Source organism: Castor canadensis, chromosome 2 (assembly GCF_047511655.1).
Source record: "Castor canadensis chromosome 2, mCasCan1.hap1v2, whole genome shotgun sequence".
Lineage (NCBI taxonomy): Eukaryota > Metazoa > Chordata > Mammalia > Rodentia > Castoridae > Castor > Castor canadensis.
In genome coordinates, this window is record NC_133387.1 from 95,732,418 (window position 1) to 95,754,335 (window position 21,918).

General features: G+C 36.4%; 1 protein-coding gene across 14 annotated transcripts in view; it reads right to left on the reverse strand.

Moving 5' to 3' along the window:
• The window catches only part of Bbs9 (Bardet-Biedl syndrome 9), a 481,139-nt gene that overhangs the window by 137,249 nt on the left and 321,972 nt on the right, over positions 1–21,918 (reverse strand). Inside the window, exons 21-22 of one of the 14 annotated variants that reach the window (XM_074065321.1) lie at positions 7,180–7,248; positions 3,286–3,315 (exon numbers count right to left, since the gene is read on the reverse strand). The exons of 11 other annotated variants lie outside the window; for them this stretch is intronic. In XM_074065321.1, coding sequence (XP_073921422.1) covers positions 3,301–3,315; positions 7,180–7,248 — 84 coding nt within the window. In that variant the 3' untranslated portion in view covers positions 3,286–3,300. Of the gene's footprint in view, positions 1–3,285; positions 3,316–5,879; positions 7,249–21,918 lie in introns of those variants that run through there. 2 more of the 14 variants (XM_074065325.1, XM_074065320.1) reach the window with 2 other exon arrangements.

A 21,918-nucleotide genomic window follows, 5' to 3' on the forward strand; every position in this document is an offset into this window, starting at 1 on the left:
CTGGTTAACTGGCACATGCCAGGAGTGACACCTGGGGTAGTAAGGAAAGCAAAAAATAGATGAAGAATGAGTTTCTAAGCTCAGTTTTCTCATCTGTAAAGTGTGAGTAATAAAGGCTATATAATGGACTCATTATAAGAATTTGATAAAATTAAGCAAAATTTGGTTATTGTGCTTTCTAATATCAAATGTAAATTAAATATACAATAAAAAAACTGAGAATGAAATCACTAGCATTCCACATTTATAACCTGTGTGAGAAAACACCAATGTAATCTCCTATTTTTAATATGGAAAAAATTGTCAAACAGATGTTATTATTTTGCAATTGGATTATCTAAATGGAAGTCTTTAAAAATTCTGAGGAAAAATTATGGTTCAAAGAAAATTATTCCTCACACCTCCCAAAGAATCATCTATGTAACTATGAAGAAGTTTTTCAATTTCATGTCCATTTCATATTTATCATTCTCATTCCATGTACTTTGAAGAAAGCAGGTAAATCATCATCATCATCATCATCATCATTATTATTGTTATTATTATTTAACAGAAGAGGAAGCCTAATCTGGGGATAAAATGGAAAAGGAGAGAATAAATCTCAAAACTTCTGGTCCATATTCCTTACTGTTTTACATTATCCCCATCACTAAGAAATAATTCCCTTATTTTCTTGAGGATACTTGTTGATTTAGTTTGACCTAGATTTTCTGATAATGATAGCTACCTGTACATCATCTTATCAAGTATTTTGACCTTTTAAACGATCCTATTAGCCAAAGCATTTGCCAAATTTATGACTTCTATGAAACATGTCACAAATTTGAATATATTAAAAATGGAGTGACTTTAATTTAACAAAACAACAAGAACTGTCACTTAAAAGCATAACATACATTTAAAGATTAGTAATCTAAAAATAGCATGTACAAGATTTGTCAACTTCACTGAAAAAACAAGCAACATAATCTAGAAAAACACATTATGTAAAAGTTTTCATATACCCACATATAACATAAATGTCAACTCACAGAATTTCAGAGGGCTAGGTTTATAGATCAAATTTTAGGGTTTTTTTTTATGATATTAGGGATCAAACCCTGGGCCTTGGAGATGCTAAGCAAGTGCTCCACCCACGAGCCACCTCCATAGCCCCCAAATTTAAAATTTTGAACTTAAATCTTTCTGTAAATTAATTGGCATCTTTCATTGGTAATATTTCATGGTTCTCCTATAAATTAGGCTTTTCTACATTGGTACACAGAATAACTTAAAAGCCTAAAATGCTTTAAAAACATTTTAACTTTGTTTATATCTGGTTGTAATAGTCCTATTGTACTAACTGAAGCTTGTTCCAGCATAGAGGAATTTGATTAACTTTATTTCAAACAAAAATAAGAGCTTTAGGGCAGTGGTAAAAGTATGTCATGGCCCACAGAGATACTGTATAAGTTCAGTTTAGAAACACAGAATTTCTAGAATTAAAAAGCATTATTGTAACATGGAAATTCTTTGGAATCCATTTCTTCCCCTGATCTGAACAACAGCTCATGCAGCCTATGAGGTGGGAAGAAATGGGCTACATTTTCTAGTCTTAAGAAAGTTTTATGGAAACTCTATGAAACCTAAGAGAGTAAGGAGCAATTAGCAGTAAATTATACCTAAAGAACTTAATTGAACTGAGCAATGAAGCACACACAGGCAAGTATTTTTTGCTTTCACAAAGTTTCTAACTAGAAGTGGAACTACAGAGCAAGGTGCAGGCATCCCCATGTTGGGCAGCAAATGCACCAACTCTCTTTGCTATTTCATTTCTGAACACATAATGGTAGCATAATCTGTTGCAAAGGGAAAAATCTAAGCAATTGCAAGCTTATGTTTTGGTCTACATGATGTCAAGCAACCAGTTTGGTTTTGTCGATTAACTGATCACTGATCAGCTAAACAATGTAACCTCAATCCTCTGGCCAGTGTCACACCAGGAAAACCTGGGCACACTACTCCCTTTAAGAAATCTTGGGAGCCTTGAAGTGGCAAGTGCCTGTAATCCCAGCTACTCAGGAGGCGGAGGTAGGAAGATCCTGATGCAAGGCCAGCCTAAGCAAATTTAGAGAACCTGAAAAAAATAATAATTAAGAAAATAAAAAGCAAAAGGACTGAAGTGTGGCTCAAGTGGTACTGCACTTGCCTGGCAAACGCAAGGCTCTGAGTTCAATATCCAGTACCCCCGCACACCCCATGCACACACACAAACCATGAAAGAAATCTTGGGAAATCCTAACAAACTACAAATCCACTACTCTTTACCCAGGCTCTCCAGGTCTCCTTATTTTTGCCTATCACACACAAGCCCATACCCTTCTATCACCATTTATTTAATCCTGGCTTGTCCCTACAGTCTGAAGTCTTAAAGGTTAAAATGATTTTGTAGTTGAATACTTACTTGGACTTTCTTTAAAATTTCCTAATAAAGAACATTTTAAAGTAAGTGGACAGAGCCTGGACTTCCTGAGTGTTTCTTGAACCAAACCCAGAAAAGAGCAATGCTACTGTGTAAGAAGAGCTGCCCATTTAATATGTGTCCCTTCGCTCTTCATGGAGAAGCTCATTCTGACTTTTCTGAGTAATATCTTTCATTTGTGTGCCACAGGTTTTGAAGAACCCACGCAGAATCTTTAAATGTTTTTCCTGAGTATGTGCCTAAGCACAGATTTTTTTAAAAAGTTAATCTGAAAGCAAGCAGAAGCTCATCACCACTTTTTTGTCAGTGTCAGAAAGAATGTGAACAGTTTCAAGTTGAACTACTGAATTTTCCAAGTCAATCTACTGTAATAATTTTTACTGTCAGCCCATAGTATTTTCAGATAAGGGTAGCCAGCTATGGGAGAATATTTCTCACAGCTAATATTTGTGGCAACCTAGTGCTAAATTTACTATGTGCCATCTTCCAGCACCAAGCTTCAATAGGACTTTGCTTATATGGCTTCATTTCCACACTGACATGATATTTCTCAGCAAAAACCTTTATAGAGTTCCTTAATCAAGAAATGATTGCAAGAAAATCCTAAATGACTTTAAATGCAATTGTAAAACATAAAAGACAATTACAACCAAAGATCCAAATTGGGAATATTTTATATATTTGATAGATTGAAGACAGTTCACAATAGGAGAAGGTACACAGCCAAGTATTATCCCAATAAAATGTCCTCATGTGATCAAACTAAAGATTTTCAAATTTTTATTTATATTATTTACAATTAACCTAGCATACCTACCTCTAAGGAAAAAATTATGTTTTCATGTCCGAATACCCTAAACATAAAAAACAGAGAAATTAAAATGGCTTTTGATATGGAAAGAATTAGCTCTAACAGCACTTAGAAAATATTTATGTTCTATTATTGCCCATTCATTCAATAAATTTATATATGGAAGAGACAGCATCAGGTGCTAGGGATATTCCTATGAACCAGACAAATTTGCTTCCTGCACTCATGAAGGTTCCTGTCAGTATGGAGAATTTACTACCAATTCAGTTCAACAAGTATTTATTAAGAATCTGTAATAAACAAGCACTGTGTTGACTTATTTGAGGATAGGAAAAAGCTAACACAGGATCCCTGTCTCCCTTTCTGTTTTTGGAAATAAAGTTTACATAAATGAAGTACTTAGAAAACAACACAAACTGTTGGTTGCTCAAAATAAAAAACCACCGAATTCGCACACTATTTCTCAGTCTAACTGGTAATGAGATAGGCTGTGTGATGTTACAAGAGAAGAGAGCAACCTAAAAGACTATCTTTTTAGGCAAACCTTCAAAACTCCAGCAACATGGCAAGGAAGAAAAAAATTATCTTTCTATATCATGGGAACATTTTCAAATGCATATCTCTATTTTTCCCCTATTCAGAACAAATAAATTATTTATTACCTCCTTAACTAAATCAAGGGCTATTGAGCACACAGTATAAGTTTTGGTTTGATTTTCTTTTGTTTTGTTTAAGTCATGTAGCAAGTACATAACTGTGTCTGAACATTTAAATTGGCATTTGCTGAATTCAGGGGATAGCTAGCTAATTGTTTTAGAGCAGAAGAGTAGAAATTAAAAGCAAAGAATCTTTTTTCACAGTCTTACAAACTCTCCTCAGAGGAACATGGGAATTAATCCAAAGACTTTTTTAAAGCAGTTTCAGGAACAAAATGGTAGATATGTTAAAGAATAATTTTATTTTTAATAGCAAAATCAAAGCATCTAGGAAAGTATATTTCCAAATCAAGTATTTTGATTTAGATAACAGACATAAAGTTAGAAATAATTTTTAAAAAATTGTTCCACTTCTGTGGAAAACAGTTTGGCTATTTCTCAAAAAGTTAAACAGAGCTGTCATACGACCTTACAACACTGCTCCAAGACATATGTCCAAAATAACTGAAAATGGGTACTCAGATACATGCACATACATGTTCATAGCACCACTATTCACCAAAAGGCAAAAGGTGAAAGCAGCCTAAATATCTGTCAATGGATGAATTAAGCAAAATGTGGAAATGTCACACAATGGGACATTATTCAGCCTCAAAACTGACAAAGTATTCATACATGCTACAAAGTGAATGAACCTCCTGCACATTATGTTAAGTAGAAGAAATCAAACACAAAGGTCATATATTGTATAATAACATTTATATGAAATATATAGAACAGACAAATCTATGAAGACAGGACACAGATAGGTGGTTGTCAGGATCTGAGAGAAAAGTTTTACTTTAAAAGGATGGAAATGTTTGGAACTAGACAAACGTGGTGATCACACAACACTGTAGAATATACTAAAATGCCAATGCATTCTTCACTTCAAAATGGTTAATTTTATATTATATGAATTTTACTTCAATAAATCAATTTTTAAATGTTATATGACCAAAAGTTGTAATGACACCTAGGACAGTGATGTTCACAAAAATGCAGGTATTAGCCAGGCGCTGGTGGCTCACACCTGTAGTTCTAGCTACTTGGGAGACTAAAATAGGGAGGATCACGGTTCCAGACCACTTGTGGCAAAAAAGTTCACATGACCCCATCTCACCCAATGGCTGAGTGTGGTGGTTCGCATTCATCATCCCAGCTACCTGAAAGGCTGAGATCAGAAGGACTGCAGCCAACCCCAGGACAGGAGAAAAGAAAAAGATACTGACAACTCTAAGTTTAAAAGTGATCCCAAACAGACCCTGAATATGAAAAAATTTTAAGGGCTGGTGGAGTGTTAAGGGTGCCTGCCTAGCAAGTGTGAGGCCCTGAGTTCAAAGTCCAGGACCATCAAAAAAAAAAAAAAAACCTTGAAATTTTTGTTTTGTTTGTATGTTTTCATTACATGTATTTTCAGTGCTTAAGGAGATCTCTTAGTACAAAAATAAATATTTAAATTATAAGAAAAAAAACTTGTCTTAAAACAAAAAATTATATTTACTTATTCCTGAGATGTTTTAAAAATCAACGATGTGCCAGGTACCATTGGTTCACACCTATAATCCTAGCTACTTGAGAGGCTGAGATTGGGAGGCTCATGTTTGAGGCTAGCCCAGGCAAATAATTCTTGAGACTCCATCTCCAAAATAACCAGAGAAAAATGGATTGGAGGTGTGAGCTCCTGCTTGTCAAGCTCAAAGCTCTGAGTTCAAATCCCAGTCCTCCCCTCAAAAAAAATCAATGATGCCACATAAAGAGAAAATCTTGACAGTTTATACAGATCAATCATGGGTATAGAAGACAATTTTTGAAATAAACAAACCAGTTACAGACAAAAGTAAAAAAATTTTCTAGAAATCATTATGAATTAAAACATTTAGAAGAATTTAAACTTTAAATTTCTATGACGTGAACATTGATTAATTAAAGACTATACAATAAACTCAATCCCAGTAAAACTCTGCCAGCAAAGTTCACCATTACACAGATTTTTACACACTTCAGATCATCTGTCTATAAACAAGGCATAACTAAGTGCCTTTCAGCTGTAAGGACGTTATCGAATAAAAACAAATAAAATCCTGTCTGATAAAAGTGTTCAATAACAAGGTTCCCTTAAAGCAACAGTAGCTGCAAACACCATCAGCATGTTATAAAAGAAAGATATTTCAGAAATCACATTATTACAGATTGCACTTAGCTTATAAGATGCCACTTTCAAATATTACTACTATTGGAGTAAATGTGAATGTCCCACATAAACTCAACTACAGAAAAATCATTTTTTAAAAGTACATTTATTTATATGACAAAGACTAAGACTTAAAAATAAAGCAAGTTTAGGTTTTGGGGTTTTAAAAAACTAAGTGCCGATAAGCTCACTTAATGCACATCTAATACTGCTCTTTAATGAAAGGAACTGCGGCTCTTTGGAAAACCGGCTGAGGCAAGAAATACACAAGATGACCTCAAAGCACCTGTTACTGCCAAAAAGCAAGGAAGTGTCAAAACCAAAACACAAGCATTTCAGTACTTTCACTGCCTTGAGTGGGATAGTCTAGAGTATCTGCTGTCTGTTTGCAGACAGGCCAGTTTTTCTAAAGCCTTTTAATTTCCCCATCTAGAGCAGAGTTTCTCAACACTTCGGACATTTTGGGCCTGACTGTCCTGTGCATTGGAGGAAATTTTGCAGCAGCCCTGGCCTCACCCACCATCTTCTCCCTCTTCCCCAGTTGTGATGATGAAAAATGTCTTCAGATACTGTTGTATGTCTTGGAGTGAAGGTCCTAAACTACCTACTCCCAATTCAGAACCATTTTTCCAGAGAAACTTCCAAAATAAGGGAAAGGACTTGGTTTTGTCTTCCTGTTCATCTCTTCTCTTTTCCCTCAACAATCAACAAGACCCTCTTAATAGCTATTTTAACACTGTTCTCCTGACCCAACTTCATTATTTCCATTGTGCTAATGAGCAAGAAGAGCTGCAGTGTATGACACACTTCACAAAAGCTGTCTTTCAAGGATACTGGGTTGAAAAGCAATTTAATTAAAGACAGGGACAGTGGCCTGCCAGTTAAACAGAGAAGCACGAAATGAGGGTGCTACAGTGCCTAGAATCCATCTCCCTGCTGCAAGTGAAAAAGCTCACTGAGCCAGAGTCCTGAAAGAACTGCCATTGTGTATTGGGTTATGAACGTGAGAAATGGTCACCTGTTTCAGTGAATCACTCTCCTGTAACATTTGAAAGGAAGTGCAAGTAGCTGCCCCCTGGGGAAACACCTGTGTAGGAACAAGGACATTTGATTAACAGAGACCAGCTTCTTTACAGCCTGTGCCAAATTGAGCATCACTCACTTGGCTTCTGCCATAACTTGATTCTAATCCTGTGTTCTAGACAATGAGCTCCAATCTTCAGTTTCTTTATTTTAGCTAAAAGCTGAGAGGTATTTTCCACAAAGAAATGGGCACAGAACCATCAATATAAACACTCTGAAAGATGGTAAGGTAATTCCAAGAATTATTAAACCGGACTAGAACGTGAAGTGCAAGTCTAATTCTATATACTGATATCATCTCTCAAGGAAGAATCTTATGGATAAATGAACAAATAGCTACACTGAACCATGTTCCAAGGGCCATGTTCTTAAAATAGTAAAAGAAACCAGTTCTCTCTTTTTACTATTTTTTCTCATCCACAGAAATCATCTTCAAACATGTGTTCCCTTCACCTTTTCCTCAGCTGAATTTTACATTTCTTCTTTGGTAAAGAGAGACACAGTTTAGCCAAGAGATTCTCTGGAATGAGTACTCCTCAAAACAACAACAATGAAAACAGTTCAGGTTTATCCAGGCCAGACAATTGTCTCTTTTACAAGCATACCTGAAACCTCCATTTAGATTGACTTGCACTGGCCTCACAACAGAACTAGCTAAGTCAGAGCAAAAGAGAAGAAATGGAAAGCCTGGACTCCTTTTCTCTCATTCTGCCACTGGCTGTGTTATTTTGACATGTCACTTAACCTCTATGGACTTTTACTGATCTATAAATGGCAACTATTTGGCAAACAATAGGGGAATTTATGGAAAGGACATTTAAGAGCATTGACTAAAAGTCATTAAATAAAATTAAATCATATCTCTAAATAGAGATATTGGGGTCTTTAACACTCCTTTCAGGCACAATTTTACTACATTTTTCCAGAGATAAATACTTCAGGCTTCCAGACAAATTAATGTGAAGTTCAAAATTACCAATTAGCTATGGAAAATGCAAAAGACTGTTTACCCTCAGATACATGCTTTCTGTGAATTCAGTGAAACATTTTAAGCACAAAAAATTCTATCTTATTTCATCAACAAATTTCAGAAGGCGTCTGATCTTTAAATGTACGGGAATGAATATGGCGACATCTCTCATGGAGTAACTGTCATGGAAGTGTTTCCTAAAACATAATGTCAGCCAAGCCTTTTTCTTTGGCTCCCATAAAGTCTTAAAATCTTGCCTGATGGCCCTGACACTAGCCCATCGGTTTCTCAAAGTATATCAATATTAAAAGACTAGTTTTGTGGAGGCAAAGCTTTGCATCAGCATAAGCTAATTTGTTTTATTCTAGACATTCCTCTTGTACCTGAGGAAACTATGTGGCCTCTTTCCACTAATGCTCAGTATTATAAAGCTAATTGCTTCTGTGATTCATTAATCAGTGTGCCCTGCATTTTCCAGAAAGATGATCCTCTCTATAAACAATGTCTGAAGAGTTTCACAGAAGCCATGGAAGAGAGCAAAAGGAAAAAATCCTAATCTCTCTCCCAAAGCACTGGCTTTAGAATAGTCTGGAGTGCACGGATGGCTCCCTGGTAGGAGGTGCAAACACATTCTCTTCCCTGCACCATGGAAACAAGAGTCTTAGGCCTACTCACTGCTCATCCCACTTAATTAAGAGCATGACTGTTTATTCTACAGACATACTCTATTTAGGAAATCTATCTTGTAATCAGAATCAGTTAGAAAAAGTTAACCAGTAATCCTTCTATTTAGGGCTTTTCTGTCTGTTCTATTTTAAATTGTAAACTTTTTGGAGCTTACATTTTCCCACTTTTTAATCAAAGCTCTACCTGACACTCCACCAGGAGATATGAGACATTATTAAGTAGAATCCAACATTTATGCTTTTGTCACCCATGATGGCAAACCTAAACATTCCACTTTATCTGGAAGAGCTATTTATTTACCCATATCCAAGATACAGAAAACAAATACTTCAGGGAAGAAAGGAAAAAAACAAACAAACAAATAAAAAAACCAAGGGAAATTGTGGTTTGGATTCAGATTTTGTTTTTTAAACTCAAAAACAAAGAACCATCAAACCTACCTAGAACATAGTAAAACAGTCTTCTAATTACCATATACCATACATATCAGAATAATCTAGATTAGTACAGATACAAGTTTAAGAGGAAAGACTCCGAAACAAAGAAACCATCTAATTTATCATGTATCATTCCTGCATTCATAATTACAGTGACACAACTGAATTTTGTAAATAGTACTTTTTAAGTTAAATGCATATTTTCCTTTGATATGAAATAAACTTCAGTGCCTATGTTCAAATTGAAGCCTATGGAAAATGTAAAAATTACAGGATTTCAAATTAGCACTTTAAAGATTTACTACTCCCAATCACTCCAAGATACCTTATCCCTGTGTATTACAATGAAAGATATTTGCTATATCTCTGATTTAAAAAAATATTGTTTTCCAAAGTATGAGAGAGAGAGAGAAAAAAGTTTCATCCATCACTTGCTTCTGCTTTGATGGTAAGTTTTTCCCCAGTACAATAATTTCATTATCCCTACATATTCCAAATATTTCTGAAATTGTTATTATATATAAATGGCAGACATGTTGACTTGGTACTAATTAAATAAACAATTTCCTCTTTTTAAAATATTGTAGCAAAATATGTAGACCCAAATAAGCAACCATTTGTGATTAACAGCTCTGTTAAAATAGAACACAAAAGAGGCCAACACAGATTTTGTTCACAATACTCTGTGGCTTTAATCGCAGGTTGTTTGGAGCACCAATTCAGACAAGGACAAGAAAGAAAGGGGGGAGGGGGAGAGGGGGAGAGGGGGAGAGAGAGAGAGAGAGAGAGAGAGAGAGAGAGAGAGAAACCCCTCAAGCCCCTAATCATCTCAATGCATGGGGGTGCTTTCATGATGGTTTTCAACAATCTCTAATGCCATGGTAGCCTATCAATTATTGCTCTAAGGATCATTTTGGCAAAATATAGCCTAGGAAAAAGAAGATTAATGAGATAGGACATGAAGGTAATACTTAAGGTAGAAAAAAAATTTTTTTAAATAGTGGGGATAACTTGACAAGAATTTCTTTCCGGTTTAACAAACCGACTTTTTTTAAGGTATGGTTAGATTATCTGGTCAGAGGCAGATTTCACCTGGAGAAATTTATCAAGAAAATTATGGAGGGCGACAGAGGGCCAGGATCTCTCTCTGGTGTGATCAGAAATTAGAAGGCCTCCTGATAGTTGAGGCAGCTACAGAGGCTGTGCATGTGTTTTCCACATACTGTATACATGAAGAACAGGTGTCTGAGGAAGTCAAGTCACTGGCCGAGGCCCTGTAATTAGGGAGTGTCACAGCCAGGGACATTTGTGCACCTGGACACTTAAAGTCAATAAAGGCAGCTGGCATTTAGTGAATTCTTGGCTTACATCATCTCAATAAACCTGCCTAATTTGATCACCTGGATCTATTTCTCTTATCTTCCCTTTATGGAAGAAAAGTGTGCCATAGGGGAATTGCCATTTGCAGGTGGTCTTACATCCAATCAGTACTGCCCTTCCACCAGGAAGAAGAGGCTTTGCCTCCAGCCCCACGCTTCCAAAGGCCAGAGAGGGGACTTTCTCTGGCCAAACCCCTCCCCATGGGGAGAGCAATCCATAAACCCCCAACTATGTACCTTCCTCATCTAAACATGATCTGATTAGCTCAGAATTCTTTGCCTAAATTGCCCCAAGCCCACTTCCAAGTCCTCTTCCTCAAATCTTTCTGGGATGACTCTACTCTAAAATTCATATGAAATCTCAAAGAACCCAAAAGAGAGAAAGCCATCCTGAAAAAAGAAGAACAAAGTTGGAAACCTCACACTTCATGATTTCAAAACACATTACAAATCTATACTAACCAAAACAGTAATGGTACTGGCATAAAGTCAGACAAAGAGAGCAATAGAACAGAATTAAAGACACTAGAAATAAACTCATATATACATGGTGAAATGACTTTGGCAAGGGTACCAAGACTGAACGTGGAAGAAAGGATGGACTCTTCAGAAAATGGTGTTGGGGAAACTGAATATCCACATGCAAAAGAAAAAAACTGGACCCTTATCTTACACCACATACAAGGATCAACTCAAAACAAATGGAAGACTTAGACATAAGACCTAAAACTATAAAACTCCTAGAAGAAAATGTATAGGAAACACATCAGAACATTGGCCTTGGCAATGACTTCCTGGACATGACACCAAAGACACAGACAACAGAAGCAAAAATGGTCAAGAGGACTACAGCCAACCAAACAGGTTCTACACAACAAAGGAAACAACCCAGAGAGTGAAAAGATAACTCCCCAGACTGGGAGGAAAATACCTCCACATCATGTATATGATAACTCAATAACAAAAATAATAAATAACCCAATTAAAAAATGGACAAAGGATTTGAGTAGACATTTCTCCAAAGAAGAACCTAAACAGCCAGAAATCATATGAAAAGATGCTCAACATCAAAGAAATGAAAATCAAATACATGCCCATAAATCCCAGCTATTCAGGAGGTGATGCTCAGGAAGATGGTTGTTTGAGGCAAAAAATTAGTGAGACCCCCAAAATGATGTATCTACTATAACTGGGACAAATGCCATCAAAAGTCAGTATCTGCGTGATTAAAAATCACAGACAGTCTCTAACACACACACAACCCATAGCAGCTTTCTTAGATCACTAACCTAACTATTCCACAGACAGCAAGGAAATACTTAACAACTCAATGGTAAATTTCTCTAAAACACTAAATATTTCTAAGAGAAAATTAAGAAGATATTTACAGTAAAAGTCTTTTGGGAAACATATAACTAAATTTCTAACAAGCATTTAAATCAGGTCTATAATTTCTACATGCAAATGTCAGGATAATATTCAAAGTCACCTCAAGCCATGACTAGTGACAACACAGATTATTGTTAGTATGTCATTAGTACTGCAAATGCTGATGGTAGTGTGATGTGTTTTCTGAAACCCAGGACTGTCTTCTAGAGTGTGCTGCCTTGTGAGGCACCCACTGTGATTGTTTCCCTGTCACATCAATAATTAATTGGGGGTCAGCCTCTTCTTGCAATATCAGTCTGTGGCCATCTGGCCTAGAAGTGAGGGGAGAACACTGTCAACCAGGAAGAAAATGGAACATTCTGGTTTGTCTCTTCTTGCACATCTTTAGCAATCTTTGTTTTTGTATTGCTTCCTCCATGATAATGTGTAAGAAATACAGTTCTGAAAACATTTGCATGGTCTCTGGATGGATGCTTCTATGGCTTTTTGGTCTTTCATAATGTGACATGCTTCTTTGCTCATGTTACAAACTCATTGGTTTCTTTCCTGCCTATGGTTGCCCCTGCCCCAACCATTAAACCTCTTGGAAGCAGGGCTTGCCACCTTCAGCCAATCTAGGCAGAGATGAGCCAAGCAGTCAACTCAGCCTGAATCTGTTCTCCACATGTGCAGACTTTGTCCAGATACCAGCTGAAGGCCTCTGAGGGACTCAACACTAGATCCAGGCTGGGGACTAGTACGTTTCAGACCCAGGGAGTAGAAGGGCAAACACCCTTAGTCATATCACTAGTGCTGCTCATACACTGAACAGCAGGAGAGGAAGAGGCTCAACCTGGAAAATGGGATCTCATCTTTGAATGAATAAGAGGAACACATACAAGACAATGAAGAAAGTAGGAATTAAGCCCCTTTTTCATTTAATCACTTTCTGTCTTTCCCAACTTTAAATAAAGCTTAAATGAAGGCCTGAATACTCTTTGCAATAATCTCATTATCAACTATGATCATGGCCCTGAGCAAATATCCAGTCAATACCTCATGTTTACCTGGATTTACATTTGGCAAGATGACATTTATGGTACCTTACATTGTAAGGAAACATCAAACTCTTTCAAGAAAACAGATTCAATATTTAATCTTATTCTTAATTATTGTTAATTAACAATTAAAAATCAATTTATTATTTTCTATCACAATGTTAATCAAATGGTAGTACTATAGACTCAGAAGTGTCCCTCACACAGGTTACTCCAGAGGCACCTGCACACCCATGTTTATTGCGGCACTATTCACAATAGCCAAGTTATGGAAACAGCCAAGATGCCCCACCACTGACAAATGGATTAAGAAAATGTGGTATCTATACACAATGGAATTTTATGCAGCCATGAAGAAGAACGAAATGTTATCATTTGCTGGTAAATGGATGGAATTGGAGAACATCATTCTGAGTGAGGTTAGCCTGGCCCAAAAGACCAAAAATCGTATGTTCTCCCTCATACGTGGACATTAGATCAAGGGCAAACACAACAATGGGATTGGACTTTGAGCACATGATAAAAGCGAGAGCACACAAGGGAGGGGTGAGGATAGGTAAGACACTTAGAAAATTAGCTAGCATTTGTTGCCCTTAATGCAGAGAAACTAAAGCAGATACCTTAAAAGCAACTGAGGCCAACAGGAAAAGGGGACCAGGAACTAGAGAAAAGGTGAGATCAAAAAGAATTAACCTAGAAGGTAACACACATGCACAGGAAATTAATGTGAGTCAACTCCCTGTATAGCTATCCTTATCTCAACCAGCAAAAACCCTTGTTCCTTCCTATTATTGCTTATACTCTCTCTACAACAAAATTAGAAATAAGGGCAAAATAGTTTCTGCTGGGTATTGAGGGGTTGGGGGGGAGGGAGGGGGCAGAGTGGGTGGTAAGGGAGGGGGTGGGGGCAGGGGGGAGAAATGACCCAAGCCTTGTATGCACATATGAATAATAAAATTTTAAAAATAATAAAAATAAAATTAAACATAAAAAAAAAGAAGTGTCCCTCATGTTAGAAACAGAAGCACAGGAACTATTGGCACATGAAAGTTACTCTTTGCTTAACAGAACTGCATTCTCTGGTCTCCTTTATTCACAAGTATTGTGAATACATCTCTATGATAACAAGGGGCTGTAGCTGTTGCTGCTGTATTCAAGAAGTCTAGCTCTCATACAAAATTAATTTAAATTTTCACTTTTCATTCTTAATTTATTACTTGAAAGAGTGATAATAATTATACATGAATGGCCCCAAAATATATTAATACCATTTAGAGGGTATTAATAGCTTCAACAAAATGATGAATAATTTAGTAAATACAGAACATTCCAACTGTATGAGAACAATACAAATTTTTTATCCCTTGATATTTCAATCTGGTCACTGAAGCCTTTTTACCAAACTAGACATCAACAAACAAGTAGTTTGCTAAGTATACACTTAACATGTTATACCAACATTTCTAATATGAATGTAATACATACATTCCCAAAGAACTTTACAGTCTGCAAATCTAAAAATTACAGGATTGGGGCAGTCCATTCAAAATGTATATGATTCCTTAATTAGAGCAGTAACTAAAATGCTAAATTCTAATAGGAATATTAGCCTAGTTTAGTCTCTACTGGCTTTGAACCCAGTGGTCAATCAGTCAATGCTTAAAACCCTGAAAACCCAGGTTCATCCTTCCAGCTACAAGACATAGGTCCTTCTATGAATTCATTCCCAGCAGACATCACTTCTATCAAAATTAATAATCTGACCTAGAGATCTTCTTTCATATAGCCTTGTTCCTATTCTCCTTCTCCTTCCTCCCACTTCTTACTAACACAAACATACACATAATTTTTGTAAACACCAGGACAGATGCACTCTGCACTCTCAGTTTCCCCAGATAGATACACACTGTGGGAAATACAGCCATTTTGGAAGCATCTAAACCAGTCAATAATGGTCCTAAAGTAGGACTTTCTGCAAGATTTTCAATTTATCTCTTACAGTCTTCACAGATTGGTAAGCTTGGACTCTAGTTGTGAGAAAGCTTGAAGCATGTTGTAGAGGAGTACTGTACTGGGCTTCTACTCTCCATCAGTGAGGCTCCAAGGCCTGGCCTAGAGCTCCTGGGAGAAAAGGCAGTTAGCTTGACCTCCCATCATGAGATGTTCTGGGCTCTTAACATCACTAAGCCTTAACCCTGGCATAAAACCAAGCCAGCACTCATTTAATACATGTGCTCTTGGAGCCAAGACATCTGTGAGTTATAATGACAAGCAAGTACAAAGGACTGTTTACATCTCACTTTAGTGTAATGTGAACATTTCTGTGGCAAATCAAGTTTCTATAATGACTAATCCTTGCTTAAGGATTTATTGTATTTCCAATTAAAGCCTTTAGTAATGTACAACAAATTTATATGAACTGATTATGCTATTCACCACAGCAATTCCAGAAGTGTTCTGAAGACAGTAGCTAGACATGTTGAAAATAGGAGAAATTTAAAATAACCTGTATCATGTAAAATAATTCCACCATATTTGACTACTTTCAAATAACTTATTTTATTTTTAGCTCTCTAAATATAGTATTTTCCAAAAAATGACGATGAAGAAAACAGTTTTAGGCTAAAACAGAATGATCCTCCTCTCTTAAGATCTATGATGCAGAATGATTTGGATTTGAGGAAGCGCTTCTCTCAGTTCCCATCTAAAGGCAGCAGCAGAAGTGGCTATCTCTACTTGGTGGTCCTAGTGAGACACAGATGTGCAAGGTCATAAGGCTGACCCAATGCATTATACCATGAGTACCACCCTTCAAATGGAAAAGCTGAAATTTTGGTCAGGGTTGCCTTAGGGGGAAAGAAGAGGAAGGCAATTATCTTTCAAACCTGAGGAGGTAATGGCGCAGGTCATTCCAGAGGTCAGAGGACCAATTCAAACAGCTCATCAATTCAAACACCTTCTCTGGTTTTTTAAAAACACTCTACTTATAGTGAGCACAGTTGGGGCTCTTTGTTTCTATAACTCATAAACCGCTGCTGATGACTTCTTTTCTCAGCATTCTTGTTATTGTTTAAATTCATCTCAAATAAAGTCACTTTTACAAAGTTATAATCCATGGTCACACAAAAAGGGGTCTGGTGTAACATGTGACTGCTTTTGGCTTGATTATAGGTTCATGCTAACAGGACTTTGAGCCAGCCTAGACTACTTATAGGCCAAAATGGAAAATCAATAAATTGTTTTCATCATTTTTTAAATGATGAAAAGTATATGTTTTTGTGTAATATGGCTCCCAAAGTCAAGTAAAATGTCAAATCTGTTTGTAGAAATAGATTCCTTTACATTGAACATTACTCTTACCTATAGTTCTATATTGTGTTAATAAAAGAATGTAAAAATTGGTATATTATTTTTGGAAGACAAATAATTTTTAAATCATACAGTCCACAGGGAGGAATAATAGAGGGGTTTCCAGGGTGGGAGTGAAGGGCATGGAAGACAGGATATGTGGATTGTGAAGAATCCCAGTGACAAAACTACACAAGCCAAGGCATGGCATATGCAGGAAGACATTTTCCATATTTCTCCTTGAGAACCAGCAGACATAATGACAAGCTCCATCTCTCTTTCGATTAAGGCCAAATTAAGAAATTCTGGTGATTGGTTCTTTGAAAAAATAAACAAGATCGATAGACCCCTGGCAAACCTGACTAAAATGAGGAGAGAAAAAACCCAAATTAGTAGAATCAGGAATGCAAAAGGGGAGATAACAACAAACACCATGGAAGTCCAGGAAATCATCAGAGACTACTTTGAGAACCTATATTCAAATAAATTTGAAAATCTAAAAGAAATGGACAGATTTCTAGATACATATGATCATCCAAAACTGAACCAAGAGGAAATTAATCACCTGAATAGACCTATAACACAAAATGAAATTGAAGCAGCAATCAAGAGTCTCCCCAAAAAGAAAAGTCCAGGACCTGATGGATTCTCTGCTGAATTCTATCAGACCTTTAAAGAAGAACTGATACCAACCCTCCTTAAACTGTTCCATGAAATAGAAAGGGAAGGAAAACTGCCAAACACATTTTATGAAGCCACTATTACACTTATCCCAAAACCAGGCAAAGACACCTCCAAAAAGGAGAACTATAGGCCAATCTCCTTAATGAACATTGATGCAAAAATCCTCAACAAAATAATGGCAAATCGAATTCAGCAACACATCAAAAAGATTATTCACCACGACCAGGTAGGCTTCATCCCAGGGATGCAGGGGTGGTTCAACATACGAAAATCAATAAACGTAATAAACCACATTAACAGAAGCAAAGACAAAAAACACTTGATCATCTCAATAGATGCAGAAAAAGCCTTTGATAAGATCCAACATCATTTCATGATAAAAGCTCTAAGAAAACTAGGAATAGAAGGAAAGTTCCTCAACATTATAAAAGCTATATATGACAAACCTACAGCCAGCATTATACTTAACGGAGAAAAATTAAAACCATTCCCTCTAAAATCAGGAACCAGACAAGGATGCCCACTATCTCCACTCCTATTCAACATAATACTGGAATTCCTAGCCAGAGCAATTAGGCAAGAAGAAGGAATAAAAGGAATACAAATAGGTAAAGAAACTGTCAAAATATCCCTATTTGCAGATGACATGATCCTATACCTTAAAGACCCAAAAAACTCTACTCAGAAGCTTCTAGACATCATCAATAGCTATAGCAAGGTAGCAGGATATAAAATCAACATAGAAAATTCATTAGCATTTCTATACACTAACAATGAGCAAACGGAAAAAGAATGTATGAAAACAATTCCATTTACAATAGCCTCAAACAAAATCAAATACCTAGGTGTAAACCTAACAAAAGATGTGAAAGACCTCTACAAGGAAAACTATACACTTCTGAAGAAAGAGATTGAGGAAGACTATAGAAAGTGGAGAGATCTCCCATGCTCATGGATTGGTAGAATCAACATAGTAAAAATGTCTATACTCCCAAAAGTAATCTACATGTTTAATGCAATTCCCATCAAAATTCCAATGACATTCATCAAAGAGATTGAAAAATCTACTGTTAAATTTATATGGAAACACAAGAGGCCACGAATAGCCAAGGCAATACTCAGTCAAAAGAACAATGCAGGAGGTATCACAATACCTGACTTCAAACTATATTACAAAGCAATAATAATAAAAACAGCATGGTACTGGCACAAAAACAGACATGAAGACCAGTGGAACAGAATAGAGGATCCAGATATGAAGCCACACAACTATAAGCAACTTATCTTTGACAAAGGAGCTAAAAATATACGATGGAGAAATAGCAGCCTCTTCAACAAAAACTGCTGGGAAAACTGGTTAGCAGTCTGCAAAAAACTGAAACTAGATCCATGTATATCACCCTATACCAAGATTAACTCAAAATGGATCAAGGATCTTAATATCAGACCCCAAACTCTTAAGTTGATACAAGAAAGAGTAGGAAATACTCTGGAGTTAGTAGGTATAGGTAAGAACTTTCTCAATGAAACCCCAGCAGCACAGCAACTAAGAGATAGCATAGATAAATGGGACCTCATAAAACTAAAAAGCTTCTGTTCATCAAAAGAAATGGTCTCTAAACTGAAGAGAACACCCACAGAGTGGGAGAAAATATTTGCCAACTATACATCAGACAAAGGACTGATAACCAGAATATACAGGGAACTTAAAAAACTAAATTCTCCCAAAACTAATGAACCAATAAAGAAATGGGCATGTGAACTAAACAGAACTTTCTCAAAAGAAGAAATTCAAATGGCCAGAAAACACATGAAAAAATGCTCACCATCTCTAGCAATAAAGGAAATGCAAATTAAAACCACACTAAGATTCCACCTCACCCCTGTTAGAATAGCCATCATCAGCAACACCACCAACAACAGGTGTTGGCGAGGATGCGGGGAAAAAGGAACCCTCTTACACTGTTGGTGGGAATGTAGACTAGTACAACCACTCTGGAAAAAAATTTGGAGGCTACTTAAAAAGCTGGACATCGATCTACCACTTGATCCAGCAATACCACTCTTGGGGATATACCCAAAAGACTGTTACTCCAGAGGCACCTGCACATCCATGTTTATTGCGGCACTATTCACAATAGCCAAGTTATGGAAACAGCCAAGATGCCCCACCACTGACGAATGGATTAAGAAAATGTGGTATCTATACACAATGGAATTTTATGCAGCCATGAAGAAGAACGAAATGTTATCATTCGCTGGTAAATGGATGGAACTGGAGAACATCATTCTGAGTGAGGTTAGCCTGGCTCAAAAGACCAAAAATCGTATGTTCTCCCTCATATGTGGACATTAGATCAAGGGCAAACACAACAAGGGGAATGGACTATGAGCACATGATAAAAGCGAGAGCACACAAGGGAGGGGTGAGGATAGATAAGACACCTAAAAAACTAGCTAGCATTTGTTGCCCTTAATGCAGAGAAACTAAAGCAGATACCTTAAAGCAACTGAGGCCAATAGGAAAAGGGGACCAGGAACTAGAGAAAAGGTTAGATTAAAAAGAATTAACCTAGAAGGTAACACCCATGCACAGGAAATCAATGTGAGTCAATGCCCTGTATAGCTATCCTTATCTCAACCAGCAAAACCCCTTGTTCCTTCCTATTATTGCTTATACTCTCTCTACAACAAAATTAGAGATAAGGGCAAAATAGTTTCTGCTGGGTATTGAGGGGGGGAGCGGGAGGGGGTGGAGTGGGTGGTAAGGGAGGGGGTGGGGGCAGGGGGGAGAAATAAACCAAGCCTTGTATGCACATATGAATAATAAAAGAAAAATGAAAAAAAAAAAAAAAGAAATTCTGGTGAACCATTACAGATGGAGGGGTTTGTTTATTATGGTATTTGGTTTAAAACAAGTTCCATTTTTACCAAAATAAATCTCTAATTCATAAATTCTTAATATTGTCAGTTCTACCACAAAGTAATCACAATTTTTCACAGAAGTTAGTACATGATATACCCATTTATCCATACACAGGTGTAACTGGAGAATACGAGACCAATTCCATAAGCCAGTCATTAAAAAAATTCGATTAATTTTTCATATATGACATAGAAGAAGCCAAACATACTTTATGTTTCCAAGAGACTTCCTTAGTCTTCAAAAGCTATTTCTTAGGAATACTTTTTTTTAATTCTGAGTGTGAGGCAGATTAAGATGGGGAGAGACTAGGACTGTTATAACTTAACCTATTTTAGATGGAACATTTTTTTCTCTCTTTCCCTGAATCTCTCAATTCCCCCCAAAAATTTAATAGTTGTCAAGGCACCTTTCAATATAATACATTCATGTGTTTTGCCTGGATTCTCCCACAAGGTAAACAAAGACTCTGGGTGTCTTCTGACCAAGGACCACACGAGACCACAACAAATGTATTGACACAGTGTGAAAACTGGACAGGGGCCAATCCAGGTAAAAGCAGCTTATAACTCTAACCAGACCTGGGTTAACTAAAGAAATCCGATAAATAGAAAGTTAATGAGACAAGCATAAATGATGACATTATCCTTAATGTATATCCTTTGAGAGATAACAATTCTCAAACTCAGTGTATTTACAGTACAGCTTCCCATCATCACTTGATTTGTGAGGTGCTACTTTTTCCTTCCCAAGAAAAAGTAATAATTTATCAGACAAAAATAGACTCACTTCCATTTTAATCAATGGTAATATTTTAGTTTGCTAAAGTTTCCTAGACTACAAATTAAATAATTTGATAAAATGTGCCCAAAGTATTTAAAAAAATACATGCCTCTGATACTTTCTTGAGAATTTGTTTTAAAAGTTTATAGTTGTATTCCACATATAGCTTAAATATCAAACACCACACTGCTCTTTTCCTATGTTTTATATTACAGACTGAATTATGCAAACTATCCTTATCTTAATCTCTTTCTGTTCTTTGAGGAACATAATACAATAATTAGTATCAAGGGCTTTTATACCAAGAGTTCATGGATTCAATTGTCAAACTGACTGAATACAGAAATTTCTTAGAAGTATATGCCAGGATGGTGGAAAACATTCTTGCAATCTTTGAGTTGAGATAGCCTAAAAAAAAATTCTTTTAACACATTAAAAACTTTCTGTGTCCTACAAAAGATGAGTTAAACTCTTCATAATGGATTCTTAGGAAATAAATCAAAAGGATAATGAGTAAAATAAAAGTCATCAAAGTGCACATTAGTTCCAATTAAGTGGACTAATAACCATGTGAACATTAACCATCTGGTGTAACAGAGATATTAGCAATATAAGTGCAAGTTTTCACACTTCAGGCTGTATGAGCCAGAATTCAAGCTCTCAAAAAGAACACTCTAAAGAAATACATGTAATTTATATACCAGTAATCCAAAATACAATTAAATGACTAATTATTAAGTTTCCACAAGCTATTATTGCAATTTTCATTTGGTGAGTAGGCCCATCAAACCACTGTTTCCCTATCATGAACTTTTTGAAACCAATCTGGTATCCTGCCTCAGTTTGCACCTTGCTCCCTCTGAGTCCTATGCATATGGTTTCCAGAATTTATAAGGTTTTTCCTTCTTTTTGCCAATTTGCAGACCATCTTTGTTTCAAAACAAATTTCAAGCACTCACCTATAGGGGACATTCTTGGATTAGCTCCATTCTAGCTATTTTTTTAAGGTGTTTTTTTTTGGGGGGGGTCTTTTTTTT